The following is a 16,020-nucleotide window of genomic DNA, read 5'->3' as shown; positions in this document are numbered from 1 at the left end:
AAGCTGCCTCACAACTCTCAGTTCGTTTGAAGATGCTCACGCAACAAATAACGGCAATGCACGTACGGCACTCGGTTATTTAATTACCTCCAGCGAAATGTGCTATTGCCGTAAACGCCCAAGATGCATGTTTGTACCCAGGTGTTTTAATGCCGCCACTTTAAAAAGTACCTGTTGAGGAGAGAGAGAGAGCGAGAGACAGCGAGAGAATTGTGCAGGCTAAGTTGGCATCAGTCGAAGGTCAAATATAAAAGTGTCTACGACCAATAAAACTCAATTGATTGATTTAAAACGATGTGGCCAGGTAGCTCAATGGTCAGGGGTGTTGAGCTGGCACCACTGACATCCTGGGTCCTAATCTGGCCAGCTAACCGTGATTCAACCGAGTTACTCAAGCATGGCGAGCTGCTGGCCTCAGCCTGGCAACCGTTGGCTGGATGAAATAACTACAAATATTACATTTCGATTTAAAGCTTTCGAGATGTATTACTTACTGTTAGTAGCTCAGCTTATTGGAGAGTATATTTAGTATACTGATGATACTATGTAGTTTATACTTTAGTTTTTTTACGTGGTTGTTTAGTTACTGCAGCTACATACTATTAAGATTCCTTCCCTTTATTAATGCTACCCCTATCCCCTACCTTTGATGCTGCTAATCCTGCATAATGCACGGGCATAATATGACTTTCAAACCCCCCGCCCACCTACGCATTTCACAAGTAGTACTAATCACATACCTGCATTTCCCATAAATATGCTAAATTCCTCTTGATATGCAAATTATTTTGTCAAGGCGCCCTTCCCCCTTCCAACCCAGCTTAAATATACGCTCCAAGCGTGGTGGTGTTTCATTCAGACGCTGTCTCCCCGACAGACCTGGTCTTCACCTGAGGACGGCTGCTTGCGTTGTGGACGAAACGTCGTGAGAATTATTTTATTATGTTTGATTTTTATTATTTTATTACTTCCCTTCTACGTGACTTTACCGAAAGAACCAAGAAGAAAAATACAAATATTACATTAGGGTTTTCACTTTATTTTGGCTTATTCCAACCTGTTAACCGTAATAATTGTTGTTGTTCGGACATGCAGCAAACATTACTTGTTGAGAAATACTAACGGTGTGCGGTTAGTGTGGGCCAAAAGGTCCATTTAAACGAGTTCAGAAGTCGTTCTGTTGATGTCATATGGGGCCAGATCTTGACGCAAGGGAGAAGACACTCATACCCATATGAATGCAAATGGAAAGTACTTCACCTCACGACATGTGACACCGATAACTCAAATCTTTGCGAACTCACCTTCCCGGGACGTTTTTTTATTCGCTCGATCGAGTTCCCTTCGCCTGGTGCTCATCTCCTCTCCAAGACATCCATTCACTCGTCCTTGTGTTTTGACGCAATTTGCACGTTTATTTAGTGAACATTGTTCGTTCTTGTTTCTTCAGCACTATTTAGTTTTTTTGCCGTGCTCCTCCGACACGTTCCGTCGTTGCCAATTCCTCTGTACGGATCTCTCCGATGTTGTCCTGGTTCTGCGCTGAGGCACCGCGGATCAGAGGTGGGACAAAGTCATTGTTATGCAAGTCCAAGTCGAGTCGCAAGTCATCAAATTCATGACTCGAGTCTGACTCGAGTCCAAGTCACATGACTCGAGTCCACATCTCATAGGTGGGACAAAGTCATTGTTATGCAAGTCCAAGTCGAGTCGCAAGTCATCAAATTCATGACTCGAGTCTGACTCGAGTCCAAGTCACATGACTCGAGTCCACACCTCTGCCGCGGATCTCCCTCGCAAACTAGCTGAGTAGAGTAGCTGCGCACTTGGGATTTCCCACGCAACAAATGAACGTATATTGATTGACTGGATATTTGAATATTATTTTTAGCGGATGGGGGAAATGAGAAAAATATGAAATGCGAGCACGATAACGTTCAATGTAAATGACCACCTCGCAAGTAAAGCGCGTACGGCGTAGGTTATCCGAACGGTAGGTTAACCCTGAACCCAACGTTACCCTGAAGTGGGATTCGAGTCCGGTCTATGGAGTTGCCACTCTGCCTCCTCTGCGTGTTTATTTGTCACATCCCTACCCCCTCCACCATCAGACTCATTGAGTCGAAGCGTCGTTTGTTGTCGTTTGTGTTTTTTTTCCGTGTTGTTTGTGTTCGATCTTTGTTGTCCCAAGACACGGGGTGGTATAGACTCTGCATACACACTCAGCGACTTTGTGACATGGCCTTTCAAAGCAATGGTTGACGTGTTCCGTTTACCTCGCACTAACTTTTTAAAACCATCACCAACTTGGGCTTGAGATTGTGGCTGTAATTTTTTATTGAATTTACCAGACCGTCCCCCCACTTCCCCCCCTCCGCATCCCAGCAGCAACAGGATTTCCAAAACTCTGCTCATTGATAGCGAAGTTTAATCGAGACGCGTTTCAAGGCTGAGAAAATGCTAAACTTCTGCTCTTAACGAAATTTGGAACGGTATCGCAGCACAAAAACGTTTGCAATAAATATGCTGCTGAGTTGAAACAGGTACAAAGGACACATTTCATTGCCCAATTGCACAGTGGAGGTCAGAGGTAATGAGTTGTAATTCATTTACCTGGAACCCACCACCTCCCCACCAAGGCCGCGCTCGGCTCTTTACTTTTATTTACCAACGGTGAAGGCTGTCTGGGAGTTGACTTTCTGTGTCACTGTTTGTACTCTTCAAAGGATTGTGTAAAAAAAAAATGTATTTTTACAAAAACAGGTTTCCCTGTGCCAGAAGGGAGGGGAGGCGTACAAAAAAATAGCTCCGTTCAAGGTCCTGCCTGGCACGGGGACATTCGCCCGACTCTCCGTGGTCCCCCGACGGGGTTTTCCTCTAACCTCGTGCTCGCTCATTAGGAATAACGTTGATGAAGGAGGAATAATTTTGAATCTCGGGATGGCGACATCGCTGATGGGCACGGCGACGCGGTTTCGCTCGCTCGCGCAATCCCCCCGAGCGAGCAACCTCTGAACGACGATGCGTAATCCACCAGCCCAGCGCAGCCCAGCGCAAGACCGCAGGATTCTTCTTCGTATGGCTGACGTAGATGCAGAGCAATGACCACAATTTCACACTCATGTGGTCAAGCCATATAACCGCGTCAGGAGCCAGCGGAGTCTATCGCTGCGATGTTTGTTCATTTCTCCATCCGCTTTTCCTGGTGAGGGTCGCGGCGGCAGCGTGTTGAGTAGTGGTGGTCCACACCTACCTTTCCCTGGCGACAGACTCCAGCACTACTACACTATACACTACTACACTATACACTACACTATATACTACTTTCCACTATACACGACTATACACTATACACTACTATACACTACTACACTATACACTACTACACTATACACTACTACACTATACACTACTACACTATACACTACACTATATACAACTACTAGCATAAGTACCCGGCGTTGCCCGGGTGAAAAATATATTTCTTAATAACCTTACATATATACACAGATGGGCTGCTACCCCTGCCCCCCCCCCCCCCAGCCGCGATCTCCTCGGCCGCTGTGCAGTAATATGTACGGCCTATAGTGTGGTGGGGTGTCGAGGCCTAGTACCGTGCAGAGCCTCCGGCCTCGCCTAAATTGCCCACCCGGCTGAGGCTGGGTACGGGTGCCATTCCCCCCCCCCCCCCCGCGCTACAATAATACTGTCTAATCGCTACAATTGTATTATCTACCGACCCTATAATAGTAATTGCACACATTGTGGTGGGGGGGGAGTGAAGAGGACGTGAAACTTTGATGAATTTACCTCAGAGTCGTGTGTTAATGCGTGCGCATATTTTTAACGGGAATTAAAAATGGCGTCCACCCCGCAGCGAATGCGTCGCTACCCGTTGCCAGGGGCAACCGCCGTCCAATGAAACTGCGTATGGTCCGGCGACACACAGACACACACACAGACAGACAGACAGATTTGCGATTTTATATATATAGATACACTACTACACTATACACTACTGCACTATACACTACACTATATACTACTATACACTATACACTACACTACTGCACTATACACTACACTATACACTACTATACACTATACACTACACTACTGCACTATACACCAGAGGTGGGACAAAGTCATTGTTATGCAAGTCCAAGTCGAGTCGCAAGTCATCAAATTCATGACTCGAGTCTGACTCGAGTCCAAGTCACATGACTCGAGTCCACATCTCATAGGTGGGACAAAGTCATTGTTATGCAAGTCCAAGTCGAGTCGCAAGTCATCAAATTCATGACTCGAGTCTGACTCGAGTCCAAGTCACATGACTCGAGTCCACACCTCTGCTATACACTACACTATACACTACTATACACTATACACTACACTACTGCACTATACACTACACTATACACTACTATACACTATACACTACACTACTGCACTATACACTACACTATACACTACTATACACTATACACTACAGCAGCGTGTTGAGTAGTGGCGGTCCACACCTCCCTTTGCCTGGCGACAGACACCAGCACTACTACACTATACACTGCTACACTATACACTACGCTACTACACTGTACACTGCTACACTATACACGACACTACTATACACCACTATACACTATACACTACTATACACAGACTCTAGCTCTTCCTGGAAAATGTCCAGGCGTTCCCAGGGCCAGCCGAGTGACATCGTCCCGCCAGCGTGTCCTGGGCCGGCCCCGGGTTGTTCACCCCGTGGGACGTACTTCCGGTAGAGTTCCAAGGGGACTCTACAGGTGGGCATCCTGACTAGGTTCCCGAACCACCTCAACTGGCTCCTCTTGAACCACAGGAGCAGCAGCTGGACTCTGAGGCTCTCCCGGATTACAGAGCTCCTCACCCGATCACGGAGAGCGAGCCCGGCAACCCCGCAGAGAAACCTTGTTTCGGCCCCTTGTACCCGCGATTTCATCCTGTCGGTCATTGCCCAAAACTCATGACCATAGGTGAGGGTGGGAACGTAGATCGACCTGTAAACCGAGAGTATTGTTCGGGAACTCAGCTCCCGCTTGACTACCATGGAACGGTACAGCACCCTCACAGATCTGCTGGCCGATGTCCCGCTCCCACTTACCATCACTCGCGAAAGAGACCCCGAAGTAAATTTCGATTTAAAGCTTTCGTGACTGCAGGGATTCTTGGTTCTTTCAGTAAAGTCACGTAGAAGGGAAATAATAAAATAATGATGCCTTCTTCTCATTATTTTATTATTTCCCTTCTGCATGACTTTACCGAAAGAACCAAGAATAAGACCCCAAGGTACTTAAACTGCTCCACTAAGAGCAGCTGTACCCCCCTCACCTGGAGAGCACGCTCCATCATCTCCCGGGAGTGAACCATGACCTCAGATTCGGAGGTGGTGATCCTCATCCCAGCAGCTTCACACTCCGCATCGAACCGTCCAAGTGCACGCTGGACATCGCAGACTGACCAGGCAAAGAGGACAACGTCATCTGCAAAAAGCAGCGACGCCACCTCCATGCCCTCGTACTGGATACTCTCGCTACCTCGGCTGTGCCTTGATATCTTGTCCGTGAAAATCACAAACAGGAGTGGAGACAAGGCGCACCCTTGGCGGAGTCCAACACCCACGGTGAGCGACTTTCACTTAGCACCAAGAATACGGACACAGCTCTCACTCCGGGAATAGAGGGACCGGATAGCGCACACAAGCAGCACCGGTAGATCGTACTCCTGCAGCAACTCCCACAAGACATTGCGGGGAACACGGTCACGTGCCTTCTCCAAGTCTACAAAGCAGAAGTAGACCAGAGAAGCATGCTCCCATGACCCCTCAAATATCTGTGAGATGGAAAAGAGCCGCTCCATTGTTTCACGACCCTGACGGAATCCGAATTGTTCCTCCTGAATCTGAGGCTCAACCACCGGGCAAAGCTTCCACTCCAGCACCCTGGAGTAGGCTTTACCTGGGGCGCTGTGGAGTGTGATCCTCTTTGTAGTAGGATCACACCCTATGGTCTTCTCTCTTGAAAATGGGGACCATGACCCCAATTTGCTAACGCTCGCCGTGATGTCTCCTTCGTATTTGTGGATTGGTCATTGCGTCGTTATATGGTATATGGTCTGTTCTGGATGGCCAGGTATCCGCATCTACTGCGATGGTTTGTGCAGTTGAAGCAGTTTATGGTAGCCCATGAGTGGTAGCCGAGGTGTGTTCGTGAAGGTTTGAAAGCTCGCCAGAAAGGCGTCTTACTTATTTTTGTCAACTGTGTGAATGACGAGAAAACCCACGGCGACAGGATTTAACATCGCAGGCTTACAAACAACGAGCTTTTCCAGCGGGCATCGATGTGCGGCATTGCGTGTGTTACAGAGAGGGCTCGCTCAGCCTCAGCCAAAACGCCAGCTCTAAAAAGAACCGAATGTGTGGACATTTTGTCGTTTTGGACCACCAACTATCGCAGAGTGAAAATGTGGCCATCCCAACAGGTCGGAAATGAAAGAAAAATAAACGGCAACTAATTCAACAAAAAAGTGTTTAAATGTGCATTAAAAAAACTTACGGTATTTCCAATAGCAGCGCGATTAGCGCACGCCTTAGAATGCATGGCCCCTACCCTCGGGTGTAAGCATTTGCCTAACGCGCGTCTGGACGTTCGTTTGCACGTTTCTCCTCACTGGAAAGACTGGGACTGAGATTGCAGCTTGCAATTGAAATAAGTGAAGAATAAGACCAAAAATTGCACCCCCCCAACCCCCCCCCCCCCAATCGCGACAGTAACAACGCCCCAGATTATACTTTCGCCCTAGGTCGCGCAATGAGGAGGAGGAGGAGGAAGTGGCACTTGTGTCTCCTGCTCAAGTGGAGACACCCTGACAGTTACCCATTTACCATGGGCAACGGGTCGCGTAGCCCCTCGCCGCCCACGCTCCCCACGTGAACCTGAACGGACAATAACAAGGGGAGGATTAACACGGTGGGGGTGGCGGCAGGGGCGGCCGCCGCTTTCAACCGAGGCCACTTCACCTCGGACGACCCACCGTGTCGAGCGATCGGTGGCTGTGTGCCATATCTCTGACCATAAAACCCAATGGCTGGCAGGAGATAGACTACTAACTAACTCCCTCCCTCCCTCTCTCTCTCGGAACGGGTTATCTCTCGGTTGGAGAGGGATACGTGGGTGGCACAGGGCGTGAGTGTTTTTTTTTTCTTCCAGAATTGTCACTGCTGGGAAAAACAAATATATTGAGTTCGGAGTTTGTGCCGTTTCAGCTGTGGAAAAAAAGATTGTATGGAGATGCATTGTTACGTTTAACTTCTTTCGCACCCTACGTTGCCAATCGTGCTAATCGGACGTGCGACGTGTTTCAAATGACGAAAGAGTAAACTAGATTTTGTAGTCGGATGATTACTTTTAATGAAATGATGAATCATTTTCAGCCCTTTGTTAATCTGCTTCTGGATTAAGCCCACCCCCCCATATTGATTGTGGGGATTTGTTTGACCATACTTCACCATGTTGGCTCGTGTGTTTTTGGGGAGAGGATGGCGTGCGATAACCAATTCTGATATCCCGCTACTGATGTTAGCCGTGACTGGGAATCAAACAGGTAGGGCCCACTTAGCTACTGTAGTAGCTCTCTTTTAAAAGCGACTTAGCTATCACAAATGATAGCTCAACCAAGTGGCTTATCACGTGGACATTCATAGCAGCCAAACACTCTAAATTCATGTTGATTCTAAATGTGGAGAGAAAAATCGGTGGACCCAAACAAAAATCCACGCGACCATGGGGAGAACATGCAAACTCCACATATACTCTTGTATAACCAGGCGAGGTAGTTAACACCTTGTCAGCGAGGCGAGATGTTAACATTGCAGTAACCGCTACACCACCACTCCACCACCCAATAATGTATAATTTGTCCGCAGTGTAAGCCGTACATATTTAATTACAGAATACGAATAATCGCCAGTTAAACAAATTGCTTCACAATTTTCTGTACTGTTATAATCGGTGTAATAATTGTTGACTGTGGGAAGAGCTTCCACGAGATGGGTGCTCTGGAGAGCCCCTTTGCAGGGTGTATTTTGTCTACTTTTCCATGTTGGTCAGATATTTTGAAAGAGGCAGGAGTACTCGGAATAAGAATATTTATTTATCCTTTAGAAATCAGATGAGCTATGAAGTTCTTTTAATCACAGATGTCCAATAGGGGCGGGTCAGAACGTAAATACAACAAATTAAGCAAACACGATATGAGTGCAAGGTACCTTATAGGAAAGGTAAACAAATAATAATAATAAATGTACAAATAAACGATTTTTTGTATCTTACCAGGTAAAGCCCAACTGAGGTTGAAAATTATTTTTCAGAAGCGACCTGGCCACGAATGTCAGCTCAACAAAGTGGCTTATCGCGTGGAAATTGATAGCAGCAATAAACAATAAACAATACAATTATAGGAGGGGGGGGGGGGGTCAGACATTTGTGACGATGTGTGACGAGGGGGGGGGGGTTGAGAAATATGACGTCACTTCAAAATGCGCAACTTTAAATAAATATAGACAACACGTTCTACTTAATTAAATAGACTTTTTAATAAATGTTTTCTCCTACAACATCAGAGAGAGGGGGGGGGTCTGACTTTTTGTGACGCCGTGTGACGAGGGGGGGAGGGGGTTAAAAATCGTCCAAAAATACGTGACGTCATTTATGGACGCCCCCTAAACAGCGCACGCGAACTGCCGATCAACGTTTAAGTGCACCCGTTCACACTGCTGGGTTTGACAGAGGTGGAGGAAATTTAAGGACATTTCTCGCATTGTTTCAACTGCCGCGCCGCAAGTTCGAGTCGAACCAGCGCCGTGTGAATCACAAGTCCAGTGCGCTGACCATTAACACGACGGCAACATCCTTGCTTGTCTTTTTTTTTTAAACTAAACAGCACGAGGTTGATAGCTGGCATCGCGATTGCCCCATTAAAATCGCGTTCCGGCGACGTTAGTAGGAGGAAAGGTTGCCAAATGTGCGCGGCGCTATGCGAACCGTCCGTGGGACGCCGTGCGTGGAAAGAAACGCTGCGCTGACAGTCGGTGACGCCTCCTGTTACCACGATTCATCTCCGGCGTGGCCCCCCGCGCGCACGCGTGTTGCGGAGCCTCCCAAACGTGAACGCGGAGGCGGAATACGAGCCCGCCTTGTGAGTGCGCGCACGGTGAAGGATAACGTTTCTCACGCGCACACGATGTCTCCGGTTACCCCCAAGGACAACGCGTAAAAAATAAAACAGTCGGCTGCGTCGTCGAACGGTCGGCGAAATGATCGGGCTGAATGGAAGAAAAAAAATGTTGATCATAAATACGCCAAGCGAACGTGGATTGCCAAGTAGATTCGTGATGTACGATTCCATGATGTGCCACATTTGGTTGGAATTTCGTGATACTGCACTGGCAGAGGTGTGCCTGCACAACGAACACAGATGTTAACTACCTCGCCAGGTATACAGGAATACATGGGTTGGATCCCGACCCTGACGACGCCTGAATATATGGAATTTGCATGTTCTCCCAGTGGTCGCGTGGATCTTTCTCCGGGTCCTCCAATGTTTCCCTCCACATTTAGAAACGTGCCATTTAGAGTGTTTGGCTGCTCTAAATGTCCACGTGATAAGCCGTCACTTCGGTGAGCTATCATTTGTAATAGCCAGGTCGCTTCTGAAAAAGCGCTACGTAGCTCAGTGCGCCTTACCTGGTAAAATAAAAAAAATTGTTTAGAATAGTTAAAAAATTGTTAATAACTCAACACATTCATCAATAACACTGCACTGAATATGAAACATATAATAGGCGACGTTTTGGGCCATGGCCTCTATTATGAAGAAGAGCCATTGCCTGAAACGTCACCTGTTTTATATATTTTTGGTTTTCCTTAAACATTAAAGTGAAAACTTACTTTTTGCTCAAAATGAGCATATAGGCAGCACTAATCTCTGGGGTGTTTGATTTCCTTTGAGGGCAGTGCTATTGATGAATGCATTGTGGGGTTTTTGTAATTTGCATTGCTCACAGGTCCAGTAGCAGACGTCAGAACTGCAGAGTCTGCCTCTACTGTGATGGCACCGAGATTACGAAACGGCCTGCCTGACCACATCACTAAATAAACGAACTCGGATCGAATCAAGAATAGACTTACGAGTTGCCTTGTTCACTCTAACTGTGAACAATGACTCATGTGCATTGTGTTAGGACACAGGCAAATACTGAATGGTAATTTTGTTATATTGTGTTTGCTTACGGGGAGCGGTGGCACATTGGTTAGGGCACTGCAATATGGACACACTTAGATTTCCTGGTCACGGCTAACATCACTGGCGAACGATTACTTGAACCAGTCCTGGGTCATCCCACTTATAACCAGCTCGCAATGATAACTGTGGTGAAGTATGGTCAAACAACCCTCCATGACTGACATGATGTGACGAGGCCTTCATCAAAGGGCTGTGAATGAAGTACTTTACTCATTGTTCTGTCCCGTGACCTCCTGCCAGCGGGCCTTTCGACACTTCACGTGGCCACAAAGTGCACCTAGCATGGCACAAACGCCGTGGTGACGTCACCGCCATTTGGTGGTGAACGGCGGTTGTTGTTGTTGTTGTTGTACTTATTTGTATGTTTATTTCTACACTAATTGGTGGTTGTTATTGTTATTGTGTTTAAAGATCTGTGGACATTTGATTCACATGTTGGACTATCTTGCATGCACTTTAAGGTGTGAAGCGCATTGAAAATATGAACTGATGATGATAAGATCATTGGGAAGAGGCTTTTGCAGTGAATCCAAACACATCAGTGTAAATTCAAGTCACATGCTATTGAAATAATAGATGTATTTCCTAATAAACACTCATTCGGAGTTTTTGTGGAGCAATGTGGATTATTAACACAATAAATGTCACTCAATATCAACACCAAACCCGAGTTTGCTTCTTTAAGCAAATTCCGTTGGATAACGCTTCAATCCACCAGTCTATCGGCCTTCCAACCCAACATAATCGGACATTTATTTCACGACCAAACTCTGGACTGGTTTCAGACCTTCATGGCATCATCAGCGGTGTCAAGCGTGTAAAACAAATGCTGCACACCATTGGAACCTCATTTGCCAGTAAAAAAATATGATAATTGTTTTTTTACCCTTCTATCTGGCAACAAAATTGACACCTTTTTTTTTTTACAAGGAGTCATGTTTGCATAGACCACAATACCTGCGGTCATAATGCAAACAAAAAACATAGCTCTGATGATGTATGCACTGTCCTTGAAGTTGATTGGTCAATACCCGAGACAGTTTTCCTAGTCTCACATGGGTTGCGCCTTTTGGCGTCATCTGTACGGGGAGGATGCACGGCGCTGTAGAGGCGGAACGTTGTTGCCGTTGAAACTCTGGATTTCGGGCTTTACGTGCGATCAGCGATCCTCATCAGCTCGGTCTATAGACTGCTGGATGAGGGCCTCCCTCTACCGATGCCGTCCCTCCTTTAAGTTCACGGATTCACAGACGTTTGTTTGCTCGCCACTTAAATTCTACATCACGGCACCAGCCAGAAATTTGCTTAAAGCCAGATGGAATGTCAATTTGAGCACTCCGTTTAAGCAAATTGCTGCCTCGGTAAATAAACCAAAACAATAATAAAGCAATTCTCAAGGTACATGAACACAATTATTGAGGAAAACAAAAGGGACAATGTTAAAGGTAAAAGTACCAACGCAGAAATGTTTTGATCGCGTCAGTGCCGGTGGAAATATCTCCACTAGAGGAAGCACCGGAGAGCCCCTCTGGATTGTATTTGGCCTAATCTTCCAAACTAGCCAGACATTCTGGAAGAGGCGAGAGTACGCACACGTGACCCCACCGTTCGCGATCTGCCGACTAACTGTGGTGTAGCCTCGATTTAAAGCTTTCGTGACTGCAGGGATTCATCTTCTTGGTTCTTTCGGTAAAGTCACGTAGAATGGAAATAATACAATTATAAAAATAAAACATAATAAAATAATTCTCACGACGTTTCGGCCACAACGCAAGTAGCCGTCCTCAGGTGGAGAACAGGTCTGTCGAGGAGACAGAGTCATTCAGACTCTGTCCATTCTACGTGACTTTACCGAAAGAACCAAGAAGATGTGGTGTATCCATTTCAACTTCTGGGTGGACCGAGGCAGAGGGGAGGGATTTAAGAAACCTGCACCGTTCTTTCATGGTGTGCAACTTTCTGACCCGACCCTGCTAGGTACCTGCGAAAAGAGCATCATAGCTCATCGGATTTGTCCAGGACATGTATGTTGACTTTACCGAAAGAACTAAGAGTATTAATCCTTGCAGTCACGAAAGCTTCAAATCTAAAATGTATGTTGAACTTATTTCGCACCGTGCGTAGCCAACCCGCGCTAAATAAAGATTCTGATTCTGTTTCAAATTCCACACGGGGCGGGATGATGGAACGGAAAAGGCAACCAATGCGTCGCGAGTCCATCGTCCTGACCGTGACAACCGCAGCGGCGTCCACCAACCCCTAAAACAACGGCTGTGCCCCCCTCTCTCGCAGACGTCATATCGGAGCACATGGCCCTGTCTCTGCCCGAGCTGGAGCTGCAACTGCTCCAGGCCGGCACCTTCCCGGACGTGCACTACGACTACGGAGGCCTCCCCTGCCCGTACGCGCACGACTCGTTCGCCGCCGTCGAGCAACGTTCGCCGGGCAGCCCGCGAGGCGCCTACCACCGGACCCACAGCGCCCGGTGGCCAGCGGAGACGCCCGGCAGGATGGGGGGCCCCAGCAGCAGCTGCAGCAGCAGCAGCGGCGGCAGCGTCGCGGCCAGCGTGGGAGGCAGCAGCACCAGCGGGAGCCCGCAGCCGCACCTCACCGAGATGGAGGTCGCTTCGTCGAGCAGGCAGCAAAGCGGAGGTCGAACGGTCAAGGACGCCCAGGACCTGTGCCTGGTGTGTGGGGACCGGGCCTCGGGCTATCACTACAATGCCCTCACCTGCGAGGGCTGCAAAGGTGAGGAACACGGGAGCAGGGCCCGGAGTGGGCTTCGTCCGTGGGAATTTGTTTCCATTTCTCCGCTGCTCCGATGATTTTCGAAAAATGTGTTGTTTTTCTGTCTGCATTTCTGACCTCCTGACCTTCTGACTCTCTCTCTCTTTGTCTGTCTCTCTGTCTCCTAGCTAGATTTAAAACACTCTGTGTAGTCAGCGCTCATGGTAATATGTCCCAACCACCAATTGCAAATTTTTTCTTTTGAAGTTGGTTGTTCGTACGTCTTTATTTTGCGTTGCCTCGCCGTCACCATTAATCATCGTCCTGTCGTGAATGTACGGCTTTTGCAAATTGATGCTGTAAATTTCGATTCGCTGTTGAACGAGGATGACCGTTCATCTCACGGAATTAACTCTCGAACAAACTCGGGACTTGACCACGGTTAATATTTTCTCAGGTTGACGGCACTTTTGACATCATTAGATCTCCTTTGGCAGTACCAAAATATAATAGGGTTTTTCCAATTTTTTCTGGCCAAAAAACTAAAACCTTTTTACAAGGATTCATGTCTGCATTAACCACAATACTTGCAGTCAAAATGCAATTGAGACGAGGCTCAAAAGAAAGCTGTCTCTGGTGTGGTCCAATCCGTTTCAAGGACAATGCATATATTATCAGAGTGTGTTTTTTGTTTGCATTTTGACTGCAAGTATTGTGGTTAACGCAGGCATGAATCCTTGTAAAAAGGTTTCAGTTTTGTTGCCAGAAAAAAGTGGAAAAACACTATTATTATGGCACTTTTGACGTTTACGTTATCCGGCTGCTGTCTGCATCGCTGCGGTTATCTTCAGTGATATTTTGACCGTACGGATGTAAGAACTCACCTTCCTCGAATCCATCAAGCATGAGATGATTAACCAGAACATGCACACGCGAGGGTTCACAATTATGGCACCAAGGCCCTAAACGTTTAAGATGCCCTCTGCCTGCTACCTTGAGCCGTCTCTTCTGGTACAATCCGTTCGTCTGTGCGGCACGAGGCAGGTTAACCTTCTGTCCTTGGAAAGTCGGCCTGTTCTGGCTAAAATAAGAATGGTCGATGTACATTATTGAACATGCTGGTGAATCAACTTTTGTCATTCACCACTCATCAGAACTTGTGAATAATTTATGGGGAGAGTGCCCGTTGAGAGGTAAGGCCCGAGGGGAGTTCTCCGTGCGGTGGAGTAGTGTTTTAACTTCATTTTTGTGGCCAACATTTTTTTCTTAATTCCTAACGCTTTTCGTGGCATGCATTGGTTTTTTTTTATGAAGCAATGCACGCATTGGAAATTAATTGATTCCTACTTTTTGGTAGTGAAACGAGCTAAATAAGATGACGCAGGCGAATTGATTAAGTGGAGGAGGAGGTGGTAATGATAATGATTTGCTAATGACGACAGATGAAGATTGACGCTGCCATTTCCAAATAGACTGCTGACGAACTGTTTCACTGACAACAAAGCCAATGGAACTCTATCTACAGCCGGATGAGGGATGTTGTGTGTTCTTCACGAAGTATCACCGCTGCTGATATGTAACAGCATCATCTCCTGTGCCAGACTTTTGGAGAAGCTATCTCTGCCATATTCGACCCCGGCACAAAGACACACACACGGGACTACTCGTTTTTGAACAACGAATATAAAATCCACCGCAAAACAGATGGCGTGTATGTTATGGTTGATACACCCGTAGCGGTATTAACCAGGGCTGTCTCTGGGCTCCAACTGTGAAATCTCTGCAGCAAGGGTGCTGCCGCTGGAGCAATTTCGCTGCCGTGCTCCTTGTTTTGTGAGTGTGACGCCTTCGTAGGGGGAGAGCTGTGGCGTCACGGGCTAGCGCGCTGCGCGACGAACCCGGCGACCCGCCTTCGATTATAATCTGAACCGGTCATGGGCCTTCTCTAGGTCGACTCAGCCTCAAATGGGTACCTGCTGGCCACTCGCCCCCTTGTGTTTCGAGCCGGCCTTCATAGGTGTTCGCTAACAGCACTTGCTCCAACAGTCTGTTATATGCTAAACTGAGGATCTTTCTCTTTGTCTTCCAATGCCTGTGATGGGATTCATAATGGAGTGATTGTGGAGGTCGCTCCAGTGCCAGAGGGCAAGGTGAACAAACACACCTCTGGGGCAGGACACCAGAGCATGAGCTACGATACCTGGAAATGCGTCGAGCACAATTTGTCCTTCTAACTGTCTGAGCTCGGGTGTTTGTGCGCTGCGTTGGTAAACCCATAACGTAGAGCTGAGCACGTGGCCGAAATCGATACGAGTCAAAGATTAATGAAGATGTTTGTAGCGCGCGTATGGAATTGTTTCGTATCAATATTTGAGGGGTGCAGAAGGTCACATCGATTCGGGCTTCTCTTCTGACATCCACGTCAGTTCAGAATTTCATTGCGGGGGTTTGGTACGCAAATATTTGACGAGTGCACGCGCACGCGAATATGAAAACAAAAATACGCCGTGCGAGATAATTATACAATTCCGCGCTCTGTTCCAAATGCTTTTTGTATGAAATCACTGCAGTTGCCATACCCAAAGTACTTATTTAAATGTTTTGATAGGTGCAGTCTATTTACGAATTAGAATTAACTATTTTACTTGGCATTGCGTTTGGCAAGTAAGGAAGCATTTACTCTCCCACTGAAATTTCATCGATTGTCACAATCGAATGTCATAACTGGGTTAATTCATCCTTTTTCCCCATCTTATTCGTATTGTTTCTCATGTTTCCTTCTTGTTTCTTCTGTCCCATTCATTGCATCAGTCTTCATGTAACAAAAGTGTACAATTTACATACAATTACGACTACTGTGCATTATAAATAGTAATGTGACAATGTTTTTTCAACATAAATGATCAATTCCGCACCCACAATTGGTTTTACCCATCATGAGCAGGAGAACAAAGTGTA

At 46.9% G+C, this 16,020-nt stretch overlaps 1 protein-coding gene across 5 annotated transcripts in view; it reads left to right on the top strand.

The window, feature by feature from the left end:
- Window positions 1-16,020, top strand: part of NR1H4 (nuclear receptor subfamily 1 group H member 4) — a 108,916-nt gene that overhangs the window by 31,795 nt on the left and 61,101 nt on the right. For all 5 annotated transcript variants that reach the window (XM_078601550.1, XM_078601546.1, XM_078601545.1 and 2 more), the window contains exon 3: window positions 12,628-13,083. In XM_078601550.1, the coding sequence (XP_078457676.1) occupies window positions 12,628-13,083 (456 nt within the window). The remainder of the gene's footprint in view (window positions 1-12,627; window positions 13,084-16,020) is intronic.

This window comes from Lampetra planeri, chromosome 16 (assembly GCF_965212315.1).
Source record: "Lampetra planeri chromosome 16, kcLamPlan1.2.h2, whole genome shotgun sequence".
Taxonomy (NCBI): domain Eukaryota; kingdom Metazoa; phylum Chordata; class Hyperoartia; order Petromyzontiformes; family Petromyzontidae; genus Lampetra; species Lampetra planeri.
The sequence above is the reverse complement of the archived record's forward strand: the minus strand, read 5'-3'. Positions and strand labels throughout refer to the sequence as shown.